At 46.2% G+C, this 16073-nt stretch overlaps 1 protein-coding gene across 2 annotated transcripts in view; it reads right to left on the minus strand.

Moving 5' to 3' along the window:
* SNX31 (sorting nexin 31) overlaps positions 1-16073 on the minus strand; it is a 77144-nt gene that overhangs the window by 28831 nt on the left and 32240 nt on the right. Inside the window, exons 1-5 of one of the 2 annotated variants that reach the window (XM_064384129.1) lie at positions 15880-15950; positions 15170-15280; positions 10881-10971; positions 9567-9654; positions 4970-5039 (exon numbers count right to left, since the gene is read on the minus strand). In XM_064384129.1, the coding sequence (XP_064240199.1) occupies positions 4970-5039; positions 9567-9654; positions 10881-10971; positions 15170-15280; positions 15880-15915 (396 nt within the window). In that variant the 5' untranslated portion in view covers positions 15916-15950. Of the gene's footprint in view, positions 1-4969; positions 5040-9566; positions 9655-10880; positions 10972-15169; positions 15281-15879; positions 15951-16073 lie in introns of those variants that run through there. The other variant, XM_021675738.2, reaches the window with a different exon arrangement.

The raw sequence follows: 16073 nt of genomic DNA on the forward strand, positions 1-16073 counted from the left end.
GTTTATTTCTGAAATGTTTCCATTGAATATTTTCAGACCATGCTTGACCGCAGGTGACTGAAACCACAGAAAGCTAGACCAAGGATAAGGGGTGCCTACTGTATTCTGTGGGAAGGAACAATACCACCATCTTACAGATGAGCAAATTGAGGTTCCGAGAGGTTATGATGTTCAAGATGACCCAGCAAGTAAGTGGCAGGAGTTAGAGCAAACCCAGGACTGGGCACTACACCAAGCCTTCCTACCCTTGCCCAAGCCACTGAATTCTTACCAGGTAGGCTATCCACCCCAAGGCTTTCTCCTTGTTGGCAATTCTTCAAACCAAACCTACAGACCATCGAGAAAGCATGAGTGTGAAGAACTAAACACTGCTTTCTTTCCTGAATTGTACCTGATGGTAGTGCCCGGCAAGGGCTGTTAGCACAGGGCAACAATATCGAAGAGAAGGGATGGCTGTGTAAAGATAAACAGGAGTCACGGCAGTAAGTGCTAACCCAAGACATGCCATTCACCATCAGAGCAACTGGATCCTCAGACAGAGATGCAGATGGCCTACAGCAAAGGTAACGTAACTGTTTTGATTCATTACCTATTTTTGTTTTTTTTGAGACAGAGTCTCCCTCTGTCATCCAGGCTGGAGTGCAGTGACATAGTCTTGGCTCATTGCAACCTCCACCTCCCAGGTTCAAGCGATTCTTCTGCCTCAGCCTCTCAAGTAGCTGGGACTACAAGTGTGCACTACCACACCCAGCTAATTTTTGTATTTTTAGTAGAGATGGGGTTTCACCATGTTGACCAGGTTGATTTTGAACTCCTGACCTTAGGTGATGGCCTGCCTCAGCCTCCCAAAGTGCTGGGATTACAGGCATGAGCCACTGCTCCAGGCTGCTTCTTAGTCTTTCACATATTCCAGCCACCCAGGACACAGGAGGAACGAGACAGTCTCTGCCTTTGGCCATTCAGAGTCTGGTTGGGAGAACTGGGAGGAAGTCAGGCATTTTCTTCTGGGGAGAGCCAAGGCAGGCCTCCCAAAAGAGGCAGCAATTGTGGTCCTGACTCTCCTGCTGACCCTGGGGCCACCTTTGACTTCTTAGCTCCTCTACCTAGATTCAGGGAACGATAATGATGATGATAAAGATTATTATGACATCAACTCCAATTTTTTGGAGACTTTGCCAGGCAATGAGCTAATATTTGAATAGTAGTCTACTAAAGCTTATGGAAAACTTAGAGACGATGTTAATTCTACCTCATCTCTACAGGGAGGTGGCATGGTTCAGAAGGATGCAGTGGCTGGCCCAGGGTCACCCAGAGAGAGGGCCAGTGGCAGAGCAAGGGACAGAATTCATTTCTGAAACTGCAATTCAGTGTGCCTTCCATGAAGCCACCTTTTTTTCTAGCTGTGAGCAGAGGTAGTATCATCATCCATTTTCCTGTGGTTTATAACTCCTTAATGAAGACAGATTTAAAAAGTCACATTATGATGCTTGAAGCTCTGACCTGTCATCACAATGAGAAGCAATAGACATGCCATAAAGATAATGCTTCCCACAGGAATGATATTGGAATGATGTGATGCAATCTCAACCAAGGACTTGGTATCAAACCAGACATAGCTAACAATGCATTATAGCAGCAAGGAAACAGTAGCAAGGATGGGCCTCCATAAACATTTAAAGTAGAACATTCTACTCTAACTCACATAACACAGGTACACTGAACTTTTTTTTTTTTTTTTTTTTTTGAGACAGCTTCTTGGTATGTTTCCCTGGCTGGAGTGTAGTGGTGTGATCACAGCTCACTTCAACCTCTGCCTTTTGGGCTCAAGCCATCCTCCCCCATCAGCCTCCTGAGTAGCTGGGACCACAAGCACATACTATCACTCCTGGCTGACTTTTGTATTTTTGGCAGAGATGGGATTTTGCCATAGTGCCCAGGCTAGTCTTGAACTCCTGAGCTCAAGTAATCCACCTGCCTTAGCCTCTCAAAGTGCTGGGATTACAGGCGTGTGCCCCCGTGCCCAGGCTGAACATGATTATACATGGATTAATGTATAATATAGAATGAACTCAAAGCTATATTCCAGCCATAAAAACACAACAGTGAACACTAAATGTTTAATAAATGATATTTTGGTTTGCCCTTTTAGAATTTAGAAGAGCTGGCTGGGCATGGTGGCTCACACCTGTAAATCCCAGTACTTTGGGAAGCCAAGGTGGGCTGATCACTTGGTAAAAAAGGTAAGGAGTTTGAGACCAGCCTGGCCAACATGGTGAAACCCCATCTTAAAAAAAAAAAAAAAGAATTTAGAAGAGCTTTGGGGTCTTGATCTCTAAAAGTCACTTAAGGAGGCATGGGCTAAGTTTCTTTCCCTCTTCTACGCCCTCTAGGAAGCCAGAGTATCAAAACCTACCCACCGACCTTTTTGCTATACCCAAAGTACTAGAGTAGATTTCATTAACATTCCCCTGGAAAAGCTCATTAAAAGTAATAACCTATCCACCATCTCTCTCCTCTCTCCTGAGTTTATGAAAGCTACTGAGCATAGCAGCTTAGAATCACGCTAAATAAAAGCCACCCACAAATAAGTGGTGTTAAATTTCTTTATCTACATCCTGTATTAATCCAAACCCACTACTCAATCCTTTGTCAGCACTCCTATTATTTTTCTTCTTGAAAATGTGGATGGTACCAACTGCCTTACAGAGCTGTTATGAAGCTCCAGTGACATAATGCACTTAATTAATATGATACCAGGCCCACCACAGGGCTTAATGCTGATGTCGTGCCAGGAACGGTTCCAGTTTCTGGGGATGCAGCAGTGAACAAGTAAATACCCACTTTCATGGAAAAATCATTCCAGTAGGGAGAGTGTAAACAAATGCACACAACACACACACACACACACACACACACACACTCTCTTACATAGTCAGATGGTAGAAATGCTATGGAGGAAATAGAACAAGGGCATTGGGATTTGGGGTTTAGTCTGAGTGAGCTGGAAAGCCTGGGTGGGGTTGGAACAGGGCAGGGCTGTGACCCACCACCCTGCCTGCTGCCTGAGAATAGACTGTGGGAATTCTCAGGGAACTCAATGAAAGAAGTTTCTGAGCTTTCTTCCCAGAATTGTCGAGCCAAGCTTGGAAAAGATCAGGTCTCTGAAGATGGCAGCGTGGTAAGTGTGAACACCTGGGGCAGCTGGTGACCTGGGTGTGTATGTTGGGGGCAGCACTGGCTGACCATTCCACTGCTTGGCAGAAGCTTTACCACATGAAGCAGGAGAAGGGAGCTGAGGCCAAGCTCGAAATTTATGGGGGTAGGGGTAGTAGGTAAGGCCAACTACATAATTTTTTTTTTTTTTTGAGACGGAGTTTCACTCTTGTTATCCAGGCTGGAGTGCAATGGCGTGATCTCGGCTCACCACAACCTCCGCCTCCTGGGTTCAAGCAATTCTCCTACCTCAGCCTCCCAAGTAGCTGGGACTACAGGCTAAGCCACCATGCCCAACTAATTTTTGTATTTTTAGTAGATACGGGGTTTCACCATGTTGACCAGGATAGTCTCGATCTCTTGACCTAGTGATCCACCCGCCGCGGCCTCCCAAAGTGCTGGGATTATAGGTGTGAGCCACCATGCCCGGCCCCCAACTACATAATTTTCAGGGTCTATCTAGTGCAAAATGAAAATGCTGTTCAAAAATTAAGAATTTTGGTTAATAGGCACAAAAAAAATTAGAATGAATAAGACCTAGTATTTGCTAGCACAACAGGATGACTATAGTCAAAAAAACTTCAATTGCACATTTAAAAATAACTAAAAGAATATAATTGGAGTGTCTGTAATGTAAAGGATAAATGCTTGAGGGGATGGATACCTTATTTACTCTGATGTGATTATCACACACTGCATGCCTGCATCAAAATATCTCATATAACCCATAAATATTATACACCTACTATGTACCAATGAAAATTTAATTTTTTTTTGGTTTTGAGATGAAGACTCGCACTGTCGCCCAGGCTGGAGTACAGTGGCGCAATCTCCACTCATTGCAACCTCCTCCTCCCAGGTTCAAGCGATTCTTCTGCCTCAGCATCCTAAGTAGCTGGGATTACAGGCACCCGCCACCACGTCCACCTAATTTTTTGTATTTTTAGTAGAGACAGAATTTCACTATGTTGGCCAGGCTGGTTTTGAACTCCTGACCTCACGATCCTCCTGTCTTGGCCTCCCAAAGTGCTGGGATTACAGGTATGAGGCACTGTGCCTGGCCAAAAATTTAATTTTTTTTTAAATAAAAAATAAAAATAAAATGAAGAATTTCAAGATGGCAACAACGATCATTATAGAAGCGTGGGTTCTCTGAGCACAGAGCCCAGCGCAACTGTGCAGGCCACACACCCACCCAGCTGGAGCCAAGGGCAGGCAGGCTGCTTGTTGGCTGAGAGGCAAGAAGGCTATGTTAGAGTGAGAGTTAGGATCATACGTGGCTTTAATGTATCAGGGATATCCTTTCTAGGCTCATGATGACAGTGTATCGGTTGCAAATTCAGAGAGGGATTGTTAAAGCATAGATGGAATTCCTTTTCTTTCTCTAAACTCCTCTACTTTTTACATTTTATTGTTATAGTGGTAAAATATATACAACGTAACTTGTCATTCTAACTGTTCCCGAAATTCAGAGTCATTATATACATTCACAATGTTGGATAATCACCACCCCTATTCAGAGCTAAAACTTTTTCGTCATCCCCCAACAAAAACCTGTACCCATCAAACAATCACAACTTCTCCTTCCTCACTCCCCCCAGCCCCTGCTAACCTCTGTTCTACTTTCTGTCTCTATGAATTTGCCTATTCTGGGTATGGAGGTAGAGTTATTAACTACCACGAAATGTTTTTAAGTGATTCCAGGCCAACATGGCCAGTGATCTATGGTGTTGTCAGAGCTCTCGGTGACCCTCACCTGCATGTACAGCAAATCGACGGCCGCCTTGCAATCCATCAGCATGGAGTCGAGGGATGGATCCATATACCTGCAAAATTCAGGAATGTGTAATTCATTCCTGTGACATGGCTCATGGGCACACCTGGCAAGTGCTTTGGAAAGTGATGGCCCTCCACCCTATGAACGAGGGCTCCCTTTTCAATGAAGCCGTACCCTCCACCAGCCTGGCTCTCACTCGGCCCCTCTACCTCTTGTTTCCTAATTTCTTTACACTGTAAGCTCTTGCCTGGAGGGCTCTGAGAGTAAAGAGGCACAAAAATAAAGCCTTAGGGGAATGGTCTGCATCCCTGTTCACACTCAGCCTCACTCTTGGCCAACGAGCCCTGGATGTCCTTTCTCCACCGCACAATACCTGGCGTAATCATCGGCCCCCTACGGACCCACCCTTGTATTTACCACCCTGCACCAGGGCCACCCTCATCTCTTGCCTGAGCTGCTCTGGGAACCTCCTTCCCAGGCTTTGTGTCTCAGTCGTGTGCCCTTAATCTCATGCTCCACATTCTAACCAGTATGGCCTTTCCTGTGCAACTTTTCAGACTCTCACTGTTCCCAGAGTTTGATATTTATTCTTCTAGCTTCCAGGGCCCTTCCCAGGACCACCCCCGCTTTCATTTCCAGTTCCATCTCTCACCAACCCCACCACCAACACTACATTCTAACCATCTATTCTCTCCTCTCCCCCTGCCTGGAAGACCAAGGCCCTCACCAGTCTCCTTCCTTGATGGATTGGCCTTTCTCTGTAAGCCTCATGCAGTGCCCCCTCCGCTGGTCCCTACTCCCCAAGGCTGTGTTAGCCGCCTGTCCGCTGTGCTTCCTCTGCACCCTGAGTTTATTCCAATCATCGCTCTGATTAAGTTTTCTTAACACCAGCTGTGAAGAACCCCCAGGCCAGGGGCTGGGTCCTATCCAGAGTTGCCCCTCTGCATCTTGGTAGAGTGACTTGCAAGTCGCAGAGGCTTTGTGTCTGCCTATCAGATCCAGAATCACGAGGAACTGAAATGAATGACCGTAGACACACAGTAGCATGTTAAGAAGGGACTGCAACTGGCAGGAAAGGGTACCTATGGCTGATCTCTACCAACTAGAAGGCAGAGGTAAGCAGAGGGAAGCAGAGTCACTATGCTCAGAAGAATAGGGTGAATAGAGCAATGGGGTTGGCTTAGAGCAGGAAAAGCATAAATACTGTGCCTGAAGGTCAACTTCATTCTGGGGTAGGGAGAAGTAACTGAAGCATCCCTACTTACATTCCAGGTAACTATGCACACACACATCCCAGAGGCCCCGTGTGCAGAGAACAGACCCATCCCAGACTGGGGCTCCCACAGGCCAGCACAGGCACCCTCTGGCCTGGAGGAAGCCATTTCATCATCATTGAAGAGACGCACCCAGGCAATTCATGGCATACAGAAAAGTACTTAAGATGCCACTAGTCCTCACTGAGGCTTCACCTTCTGGGAATCATTCAGCTTTTGGAGCAAGCCTTCCAGCTTCCACCTGGCAAGACTTCCCTCTGGAAAGAGGATGGTGCCCCTGCAGGAGCCTATGCCAGAATCTCCCCTCTGGAGACAGGATCCTCAGCTCTAACAACAGAAGTGGAACTTCCTTTCTTCCCAGTTCCCATCAACAGAGGCAGTCTGCCTGCATCTGAGATGCTGGCTTATAATTTGGGGGAGATGTTTTCTCTTGAACATATCTAGAATTTACCTATTTAATAAAGACATAGGCAAGGCCTAATTTCTAATTCAAGCTTCAAGGTAAGAAGCAGGATCCTCATCTCTCCTTTGATCTCAAGTTTTCAGGAGAGTACATGAGTGAAAATCTAAGCCCCATGATTTTTTTTTTCTTCCTGTAATCACCATCACCATCAATATAGCAGTCACAAACATGACCAAAACTTCCTGAGTATATGGGATTATTTTACGTAACTCTGACAATAGTCCTATGATGTAGACACTATTTTTATTATTCTCATTTTACAGATAAAGAAATTAAGGCTTAGAGAGCTTAAACAACTTGGCTAAGTTTATGCAGCTAAGATCTGAACAAGCCGTGACTTAGATTCACATAATCTGATTCCAGGAACAACTGTGCTCAGCCACTCACTACAGTGAGCAGCCTCCAGAACAGCTGTTCTCTAAACCATTGGATGGAACCAAGTCCTCCTCCCGTTCTCAGGGTTTCACACCTCAAGATTTTTTTATTTTTTGAGACGGAGTCTCGCTCTGTGACCAGGCTGCAGTGCAGTGGAGCAATCTCAGCTCACTGCAACCTCTGACTCCCTGGTTCAAGTGATTTTCCTGCCTCAGCCTCCTGAGTAGCTGGGATTATAGGCACGCGCCACCATGCCCAGTTAATTTTTGTATTTTTAGGAGAGATGGGGTTTTACCAGGTTAGCCAGGATGGTCTCGATCTCTGTCCGCCTTGGCCTCCCAAAGTGCTGGGATTACAGCCATGAGTCACTGCGCCTGGCCACCTCAAGATTTTGACCATTCCTCAGTATACTTCTAAACAGCAGTTTATGAACTGCCTTGCTGAGAATATCCTTCCACAATTCAAAGTCACAAACTGGAGTTCTCAAGCAAGGCATCGCAAGGTCAAGGGAATTCTTAGATTTCAAAATACCTTTCTTTAAAGCCTCTGTACTCAGATAACAGAATAAATGGGCTGGGAGAGAGGAGCCTAAGGAGCACTCCCCTGCAGCCACGGTAATAAACATGGGAACTGCAGGTTATAGGACAGGGGGTGTGTAAGGTCCTGCTGCTCGGTGCTATTTTCTATAATATTTTGTTCTCCACAGGCCCCTGTTACTGGAGGAAATGACAATATTTCCTGCAGAGGGACATTTGTGTCCTATTGATCTAGGAATATGGAAGGCCCTGGTACACATCCTTTAGACATGTGTAAGCCCAATACTTAAAGTTCAAATTCACTGCAAACTGGCTGAATCCACCCTTCGCCTTCAGGGAACACCACACTTCTACGGATGGATCAGATCTGCTTGTAATCACCAACAAAGTCCCTCCATTAATACAGTCAGTAATCCACTGCAAAGCAACCCAAGGCCAGCCATTTCCCGCAATTACCTACTTCAGTTCACGTGTCCTAGCCCCACCCATAGTTTTCAAGTCTTACTTTCTTGTTCACCTATTAGTAGAGATGCAGAAAGATGGCCGCCCTCCTCATTTTAATGCCCCACCCCACCCTGAATATTTACCTGAGACTAGTGAAAGTCAACGTCTCCTATTCTTTTTTTTTTTTGAAGACAGAGTCTCACACTATTGCTGGGGCCGGAGTGCAGTGACACGATCTTAGTTCACTGCAACCTCCGCCTCCCAGGTTCAAGTGATTCTCCTGCCTCAGCCTCCCAAGTAGCTGGGATTGCAGGTACCCACCTCTATGCCCAGCTAATTTTTTCGTATTTTTAGTAGAGACGGAGTTTTACTATGTTGGCCAGGTTGGTTTCAAACTCCTGACCTCATGATCCACCCACCTCAGCCTCCCAAAGTGCTGGAATTACAGGCTTGAGCCACCACACGCAGCCAACATCCTATTCTTCAGGACAAATATTCAGAAACTAGCTCATTTCACCCTCTCATTTTCATTGCTTTTCTTTTCTTTTTGAGACAGGGTCTTGCACTGATACAGCCCAGGCTGGAGTGCAGTGGTGTAATCTTGGCTTACCGCGGTCTCAATCTTCTGGGCTCAAGTGATTCTTCTGCCTCAGCCTCCTGAATAGCTGGGACCACAGATGCACACCACCTCGCCTGGCTAAGGTTTTCGATTCTTAGTGGAGATGAGGTTTTGCTATGTTGCCCAGGCTGACCTTGAACTCCTGGGCTCCAGCAATCCTCTTGCCTTGGTCTCCCAAAATACTGAGATTACAGGCATAGACCACAGCGCCTGGCCTCCACCGAGATTACAGGCACAGACCACAGCGCCTGGCCTTCACCGAGATTACAGGCACAGACCACAGCGCCTGGCCTTCACCGAGATTACAGGCACAGACCACAGCGCCTGGCCTTCACCGAAATTACAGGCACAGACCACAGCGCCTGGCCTTCACTGAGATTACAGGCACAGACCACAGAACAGCGCCTGGCCTTCACCGAGATTACAGGCACAGACCACAGCACAGCGCCTGGCCTTCACCGAGATTACCGGCACAGGCCACAGCGCCTGGCCTTCACCGAGATTACAGGCACAGGCCACAGCGCCTGGCCTTCACCGAGATTACAGGCACAGGCCACAGCGCCTGTCCTTCACCGAGATTACAGGCACAGACCACAGCGCCTGGCCTTCACCGAGATTACAGGCACAGACCACAGCGCCTGGCCTTCACCGAGATTACAGGCACAGACCACAGCGCCTGGCCTTCACTGAGATTACAGGCATAGACCACAGTGTCTGGCCTTCACTGCTTTTCTTACAACCTTCCCTAAGTTCTTGGTCTCCAGCTATCAGGCTGTGAGCAGGATGTGACGTGACTCTGACAAGTCCTGATGGGCAATGGCAAGACATCCTCAAATGCCTTCTGTCACTTTCAGTACCTACTTACCACTTTCGGAGTCCAACCTTACAGTTTTCCACTTCAGAACTTCTAAGACGAACATAAGGGAGTTCAAAGTCCGCCAATTTTTTTACAACTAGAGAAAGAGGAAAGCCAGTCTTACTGGTTGAAACAGCACAGACAGCTTGTATATAGCAGCTTTCAAATGAGAAAATAAAACCTTATTGGAAATAATAAAATCGCAGTAAGAATATCCTCTGTATTTATATGTAATTTTAACTTTCTGAAGTTCATTCAAAAAATAAATATCATTTGATCCTCATAAAATACAGCCCCTTGAGTGGGAGATATTTTACACTGTGATATAGATGAAAAAACAGGTCCAGAGACATCCAGAGCCTTCATACATCACCACGGTGTCTAGCAGCCAACCCACTACACAAACCCTTTAGCTTCCAACTCAAAGCCACCTCCCCCGGCTTCTTGAGGACATTTATAAACTACTTTAATATAACTGATACCATTTCACACAAAAAACTTTGTAATATCTAGAAACATACTGTAGAGAAAACAAAAGATGAAAATCGGACCGTCTTCTTACACTATCTCATTACACTTGAAAAAAAGAATCTATTAACTCATTGATATCATCCACAAATGTTCCTTAAAAAGGAGAAATGAGACCAGGCACAGTGGCTCATGTCTGTAATCCCAGCACTTTGGGAGGCTGAGGCAGGTGGATCACCCGAGGTCAGGAGTTCGAGACCAGCCTGACCAACATGGAGAAACCCTGTCTCTACTAAAAATACAAAAAATAGCCAGGTGTCATTAGGAGCCTGTAATCCCAGCTACTCAGGAGGCTGAGGCAGAAGAACGGCTTGAACCCGGAGGCAGAGGTTGCGGTGAGCTGAGACTGCACCATTACACTCCAACCTGGGCAACAAGAGGGAAACTCCATCTCAAAACAAACAAACAAACAAAACAAAACAAAAACAAGGGGAAATGATGCTGTGGTGGGGCGCCCTGACACCTGGAGTCTAGCACTCCATTCACAGGAAAGGGTGCCAGCGGGGGGTCAGTGGTCAGGCCTGGGCCTGGGGTAAAGGGAAGGGGGACAGGATTAGGGCTGGGGGTGCACAAGTGCAGTTACTGGACCACCAAAGTATAAGCGGTTTGCCTCCACTCTCCCCTAACAAGGATACAACCTCCCATTCCCCAAACCCTTAATCCAGTGACTGAGAACAGCAGTACGGACCACACCCCGGGGGCGGCCAGCCCCTCAGCTGTGACTCTTGCATAGAGCCCCTGCTCATACCTGTCCACCCCATCTCCTAGCTGATTCATCTGTTCCTTCCTTCTTACCAGAGAGCTTGCCCTCCTTGCCAAACCGAATAAGAAAGAGGCCGAAGTAGCCCAAGAGCTCCCGACACAGTCCAATTTTGTGTGACACCACCTTTAACCAAAAACAAGCAGAAGGGGAAAAAGTTAGCTGTGCCCACCGTGCATCCTGTGACTTGCAGAATTGGAAATGGGCTGGACACATCCATAAAAAGTGCTGCCATTGGTTAGTGAACACTCAGCTTTTTGGAATCCAAAAATGGCACTCATTTTAAAAAATTTAAAAACACAAAAAATTAGAATAAAGAAAATAAAAATCAGTCCCACCCCAACAGACAGAGGTTGGCCCCAGTTGAGGTTGGTCATCCCATCTCAGATGTGGACACACTCCTGGATCGGGTTGGTCTTTATTTTCCCCTGGAGGGCAGCAGCCATGCTCCAGGAACATCTGTCCTTCTGTGACGTCTGTCCCTGGAGCCTGCACACTAACTTACCTTCCTGTGGGCTGCATTACCAGATATTTGGAGAAGGATCACTCCCCACCGCTTGTCTGACATACAAACGTGCATGCGCTACTGCCCACCTTTGACACGCCAGGCCTGCTTCTCCTTGATGTTTCCTGCGATGGTCAACGTGTAATTTACTACGATGTTTGCAAAATGAAAACCTCAGATCCCGGGCATAGGCTGCCTTCCTTCACATTCCTCTTTGACCTTTATAACAAACGGCTTTTATTTCAACACCAGTGGCTTCATTTTTACCATCAGTCTATCAGGCTGTCCCTTCTCAGCGTTGGGCATCTACTCACCCTCCCTTAGCAGAAACTTCTGCATGACCACAGACTACCTCCCTGCCGTCCACCCAGCACAGCTCCTCAACACTAGGCTCTCCAGTAATTTCCTCGGACTCCTGGTTTTAACTCCCTAAATCACTTCCGTAACACTCAAGGAGTTGCCTCCAGGCACTGCCAGCGAGAGATGCTTTACCCATGGCTCCCAGTTCTCTAGGTGGCAGTTGTACAAATACCAGGCTCAAAAGGGGCCTTCTCTTGTCAGAGATCCATAAATTACCCCGAGGAAACAGTCTGATTAGGTGGCTGGTATGAGTGGGTGTTCTCAACATAGCTTTGAAAATAAAGAGCAGCCCAGAAATAGTTTCAACACTTTCAATGCAATTCCCTTTCCCCTTCTTTCTGTCTCTCCCTTTGCCCCATGTTTTGGAAAACACCCAAAAGCCAAACACAGGACTATTCTGTGTGTGGGTGAGTGTGTGGTAGGTAACAGCACAGTAAAGACATCTTTCCCAGAGTAAACCTGACCCAGGTCCACTCAAATGAGATTTTTTTCTTTTGTCTAATTTAGGGAAATCAACAAGCTTACATGCCAAGGCAGACAGAGGAGAGGTGTGGGGGCAAAAGGAAAATGAAGAAGCCTTTCACATTCATAAAGACATAAACATCTTCTTTTGAAAGGAGTGAGCATCAGCAAAAAATACATAATATTTTTCTGCTTAGCAAATGTTAATGATGATTCAAAACACAAACGCCATCACTAGCACCACAGTAGTTCTAGATTTTAGCTTGCTGCTGGCCTTTAAAGAGCCCATTGAGGCTGGTGCAGTGGCTCATGCCTGTAATCTAAGCACTTTGGAAGGCCAAGACAGGCAGATCACCTGAGGTCAGGAGTTCGAGACCAGCATGGCCAACATGGTGAAACTCTGTCTCTACTAAAAAAAAAAAAACATAGCTGGGCATGGTGGCAGGTGCCTGTAATCCTAGCTACTCGGATGCTGACGCAGGAGAATCTCTTGAAGCCAGGAGGCAGAGGTTGCAGTGAGCCAAGATAGAGCCATTGCACTCCAGCCTAGGTGACAAGAGTGAAATTCCATTTCAAAACAAACAAACAAAAAAACCCATTGAAAAGTAAAAGGCAGGCTGTGGGTGAGGCAAACCTGGGGAAGCAAAGTGAGAATGGCAGCAAGTGTGCTGGAGAAGATGCAGAGATGATTATTAATTATAAAACTTAAATTACGGTTTTATGCAACCTAGAGAATGTCCCAGTTCCTGGAAGGAAATTCAAACCTGTGGCTGGTCAAGTGATCGCTCCACCTGTTATGGAAACTCTACCACTTCTAGGGTAGAACCTCCAATTAAACTTATCTGATCCAATGATGTCAACGTCTTGGGTCTGAATTTCTCACAAGCCAACATGATTGGAAGAGGGGAAGCACATTTTTCTGACTGCAAATGTATCTCATCAAATGTATGCTATTAGTTTCAAGGGAAATGGACAAAACAGATGGTACCACAGAACCCGAGAGGTATCTCCCTACTCCATATTAAGCAGCACTCCCTCCGATATCAGTACCAATACCAAGAATGATCAATAACCACAACTGCCATCGTCTCTGGAACGTGAACTATTTCTGTCTGTAAAGTAACTTACCCAAATTGACATGGCCATTACGCAGCAGCACTATACAGCTGTGTGTTGCTTAATGACAGGAATACATTCTGAGAAATGCATCGTTAGGCGATTTCGTTGTATGAACACTGCAAAGGGAACTTACACAAATCTAAATGATATTGCCTACTATATGCCTAGGCTAGATGGTATGGCCCGCTGTTAGCCCAGTTTTGTAGTAGCATAGTAGGCTTGTGACTGTACTAAATACTGTAGGCAACTGTAACATATTGGTAAATATTAATGTATCTAAACATATCTAGATATAGAAAGAGTACAGTAAAATATTATATCATAACCTTATGGGACCACCATTGTACATGCTGTGCAATGTTGACCAAAAAACATCGTTATGTGGCACATGACTGTAGTTTGAATCTACGACTCATCCTAAACTCAGAAGATAGGACCGCACACACCACCACCACCACTGCCTTCAGCTGCAGGTATGTCTAGTTTGGTCAGCAAGGCCAATGTGTGAAAAAAAAAAAAGTCAATGATGATGGCTTTGGGCAAGGCAGGTGCTCTCCTGTTTTGAACAATTCCATCCATTTCCAAATTATCTCCCCTCCTGCAGCCGTACCCCAGAGCTACCTGCCTGGCCCCAGACGCATGCAGTCTGTGGCTCCCATTCTATTACTGCCTTCCTACTCCTCCTTCATTTATGAATCTGTCTTTCACTTCTAGGTCCCGGGCAATTGAGGGAACTGTGTTTTTATGGTTTTTGTTTTGGGGTACAAACTCCCTCAAGCATCAAGGACCTTTCACACTCTTTGGAAAGACTATGCTGGAAATCAGTAACGAAGATTCGCAAGACTAGAAGGAGGGAGGCTAGTTTAGGGGTAGCTGTAGAGATCTAGCTGGGAAATGATGAGGGCTGGACTAAGGTCCAGATGTGGGATGGAGAGGAAGAAATGGAGAGGCGATGAATATGAGAGAGGCTGGAGATACAGAAATAGCTTAGGTCAAGGCAGGCCTGAAGACCCAGCAGCCAAAATGGGAGTGCTTCCATTTCTCAGCTCAGAAAGGGTCAGACACCATAACCCAAGCACAAGAACTTTCTGTCCTTTGAAAGGTCCTAGAAACTTTCTGACTCTTCTTCATGTTTATAACTTTGCATTTTCTCTTGTATGTTTCTCTGGAGGATTAGAACTAAGACCTTCCAAAGGAAAAGAGCCTGGCGCTGGCCCCCTGGGAGCAGGATGTGGGTGTGAGAAGACAGCGTCCCCTCTGCAGCTCCACTCAGCAGATGGAGAAAGGGTCTGGGAGGCAGAGTTGCTGAAGAAGGGAAAAGCCTTCTGGGTCTTGCCTTGTTAGTCCTCAGAGAGTGGACCACCACTCACATCTGGATCCTCTGCACCCAGAATTAGCCCTGATGGAGCCCTGGTTTCAAGAATTTTCTCTGTGGGAGAACAGGAACCTTCAATAATTCCCCTGCCACCCTCTGCCAGGACCTGTCACCAGCACACCGAGATATGGCCTGTTTCAGACTCTGCCAAGCTCCACTTTCCTTCCTGCCCCCAACTGCAGGGCATCAAATAATAAAGCATTTACATATTTATAGGCCAGAGCCCTGGCTAAGTGCCAAGGAAGTGACAGCAGCCTTCCAAGAGATCTCTGGAAAATGGGTGCCCCCAGGGAGGGCGAAACCAAAGAGGCCCTCGAGGATTGGCCGTATCGCAGGTTCCTTGGTCGATCTCCCAGGAAATACCAGTACCTCGGCAGGTAAGTCATTCACGGAGTAAAGCAACAGGTCAGAAGCTTCTGGAAGGTAACCGTATCCCACTCTCTGCTTTCTAAACAGAACTATCCCTAGATTCAGTTCTGGGCTGGAGTTTAAACAAAGCTTACCTCTAGGATTCTTTCAGCAGTGTCTGATGTTAGAATTTCGACTTGAATACTCCGTTCATTGGGCAGAAATATGTCCAGAGAAGCTTTCTTGGTGGCGATGTCAAATGTATTCTGTAAGCAAAAGAAAAGCAAAATTAATTTCCAAACCTTTTTTTTTTTTTTTTTTTTTGTTTGGAGGCAGAGTCTCACTCTTGCCCAAGCTGGAGTGCAATGGCATGATCTCGGCTCACTGCAACCTCTGCCTCCTAGGTTCAAGCGATTCTCCTGCATTAGCCTCCCGAGTAGCTGAGCCATTACAGGTGCTCACCACCACCACACCCAGCTAATTTTTTGTATTTTTAGTAGATACGGGGTTTCCATGTTGGCCAGGCTGATCATCTCAGGTGATCCACCTGCCTCAGCCTCCCAAAGTGCTGGGATTACAGGCGTGAGCCACCGCCCAGCCTCCTCACCATTTTTTAAAGCTGTACCATTGCAGCAAGTGAACAATCCATAGCTTCCTTTTTTGGTGCTCTTCTAGCATATGGTACCCAAAGTTCCCAAGAGACACGTGCAGAGATTGGGAGGGTTGTTTTTTGGGGCATAGTGGAGGCAAGGCAAAGCAGTAACATGAAGCTTAAAGAATTCCCAAGTAAACAACTGAGTATCTATGTTGGAGAAAACAGCTTTTGATAAAGTCCATATCCTTGACAGTCTCAGAATTAACTTGCCCAATTTTCAGTATTTCCAGCATCCCTAAAGCCCATATCCCTGATTCTTTCTGATACTATATGTTGGGGGGAGGTAGGGGGAAGGTAGGGGGGAGGTGTTTCCTTGTAGCAACCAATTCTCCAATTCTTGAACATCAAAATGGTTGTCCAACAATTCAACTGGATTCTGACATGCTTTACCTGGAGTTAGCCTC

The sequence above is a fragment of the Aotus nancymaae genome, unplaced genomic scaffold (genome assembly GCF_030222135.1).
Source record: "Aotus nancymaae isolate 86718 unplaced genomic scaffold, 86718_ANA_hifiasm-v0.15.2.pri h1tg000036l, whole genome shotgun sequence".
Lineage (NCBI taxonomy): Eukaryota > Metazoa > Chordata > Mammalia > Primates > Aotidae > Aotus > Aotus nancymaae.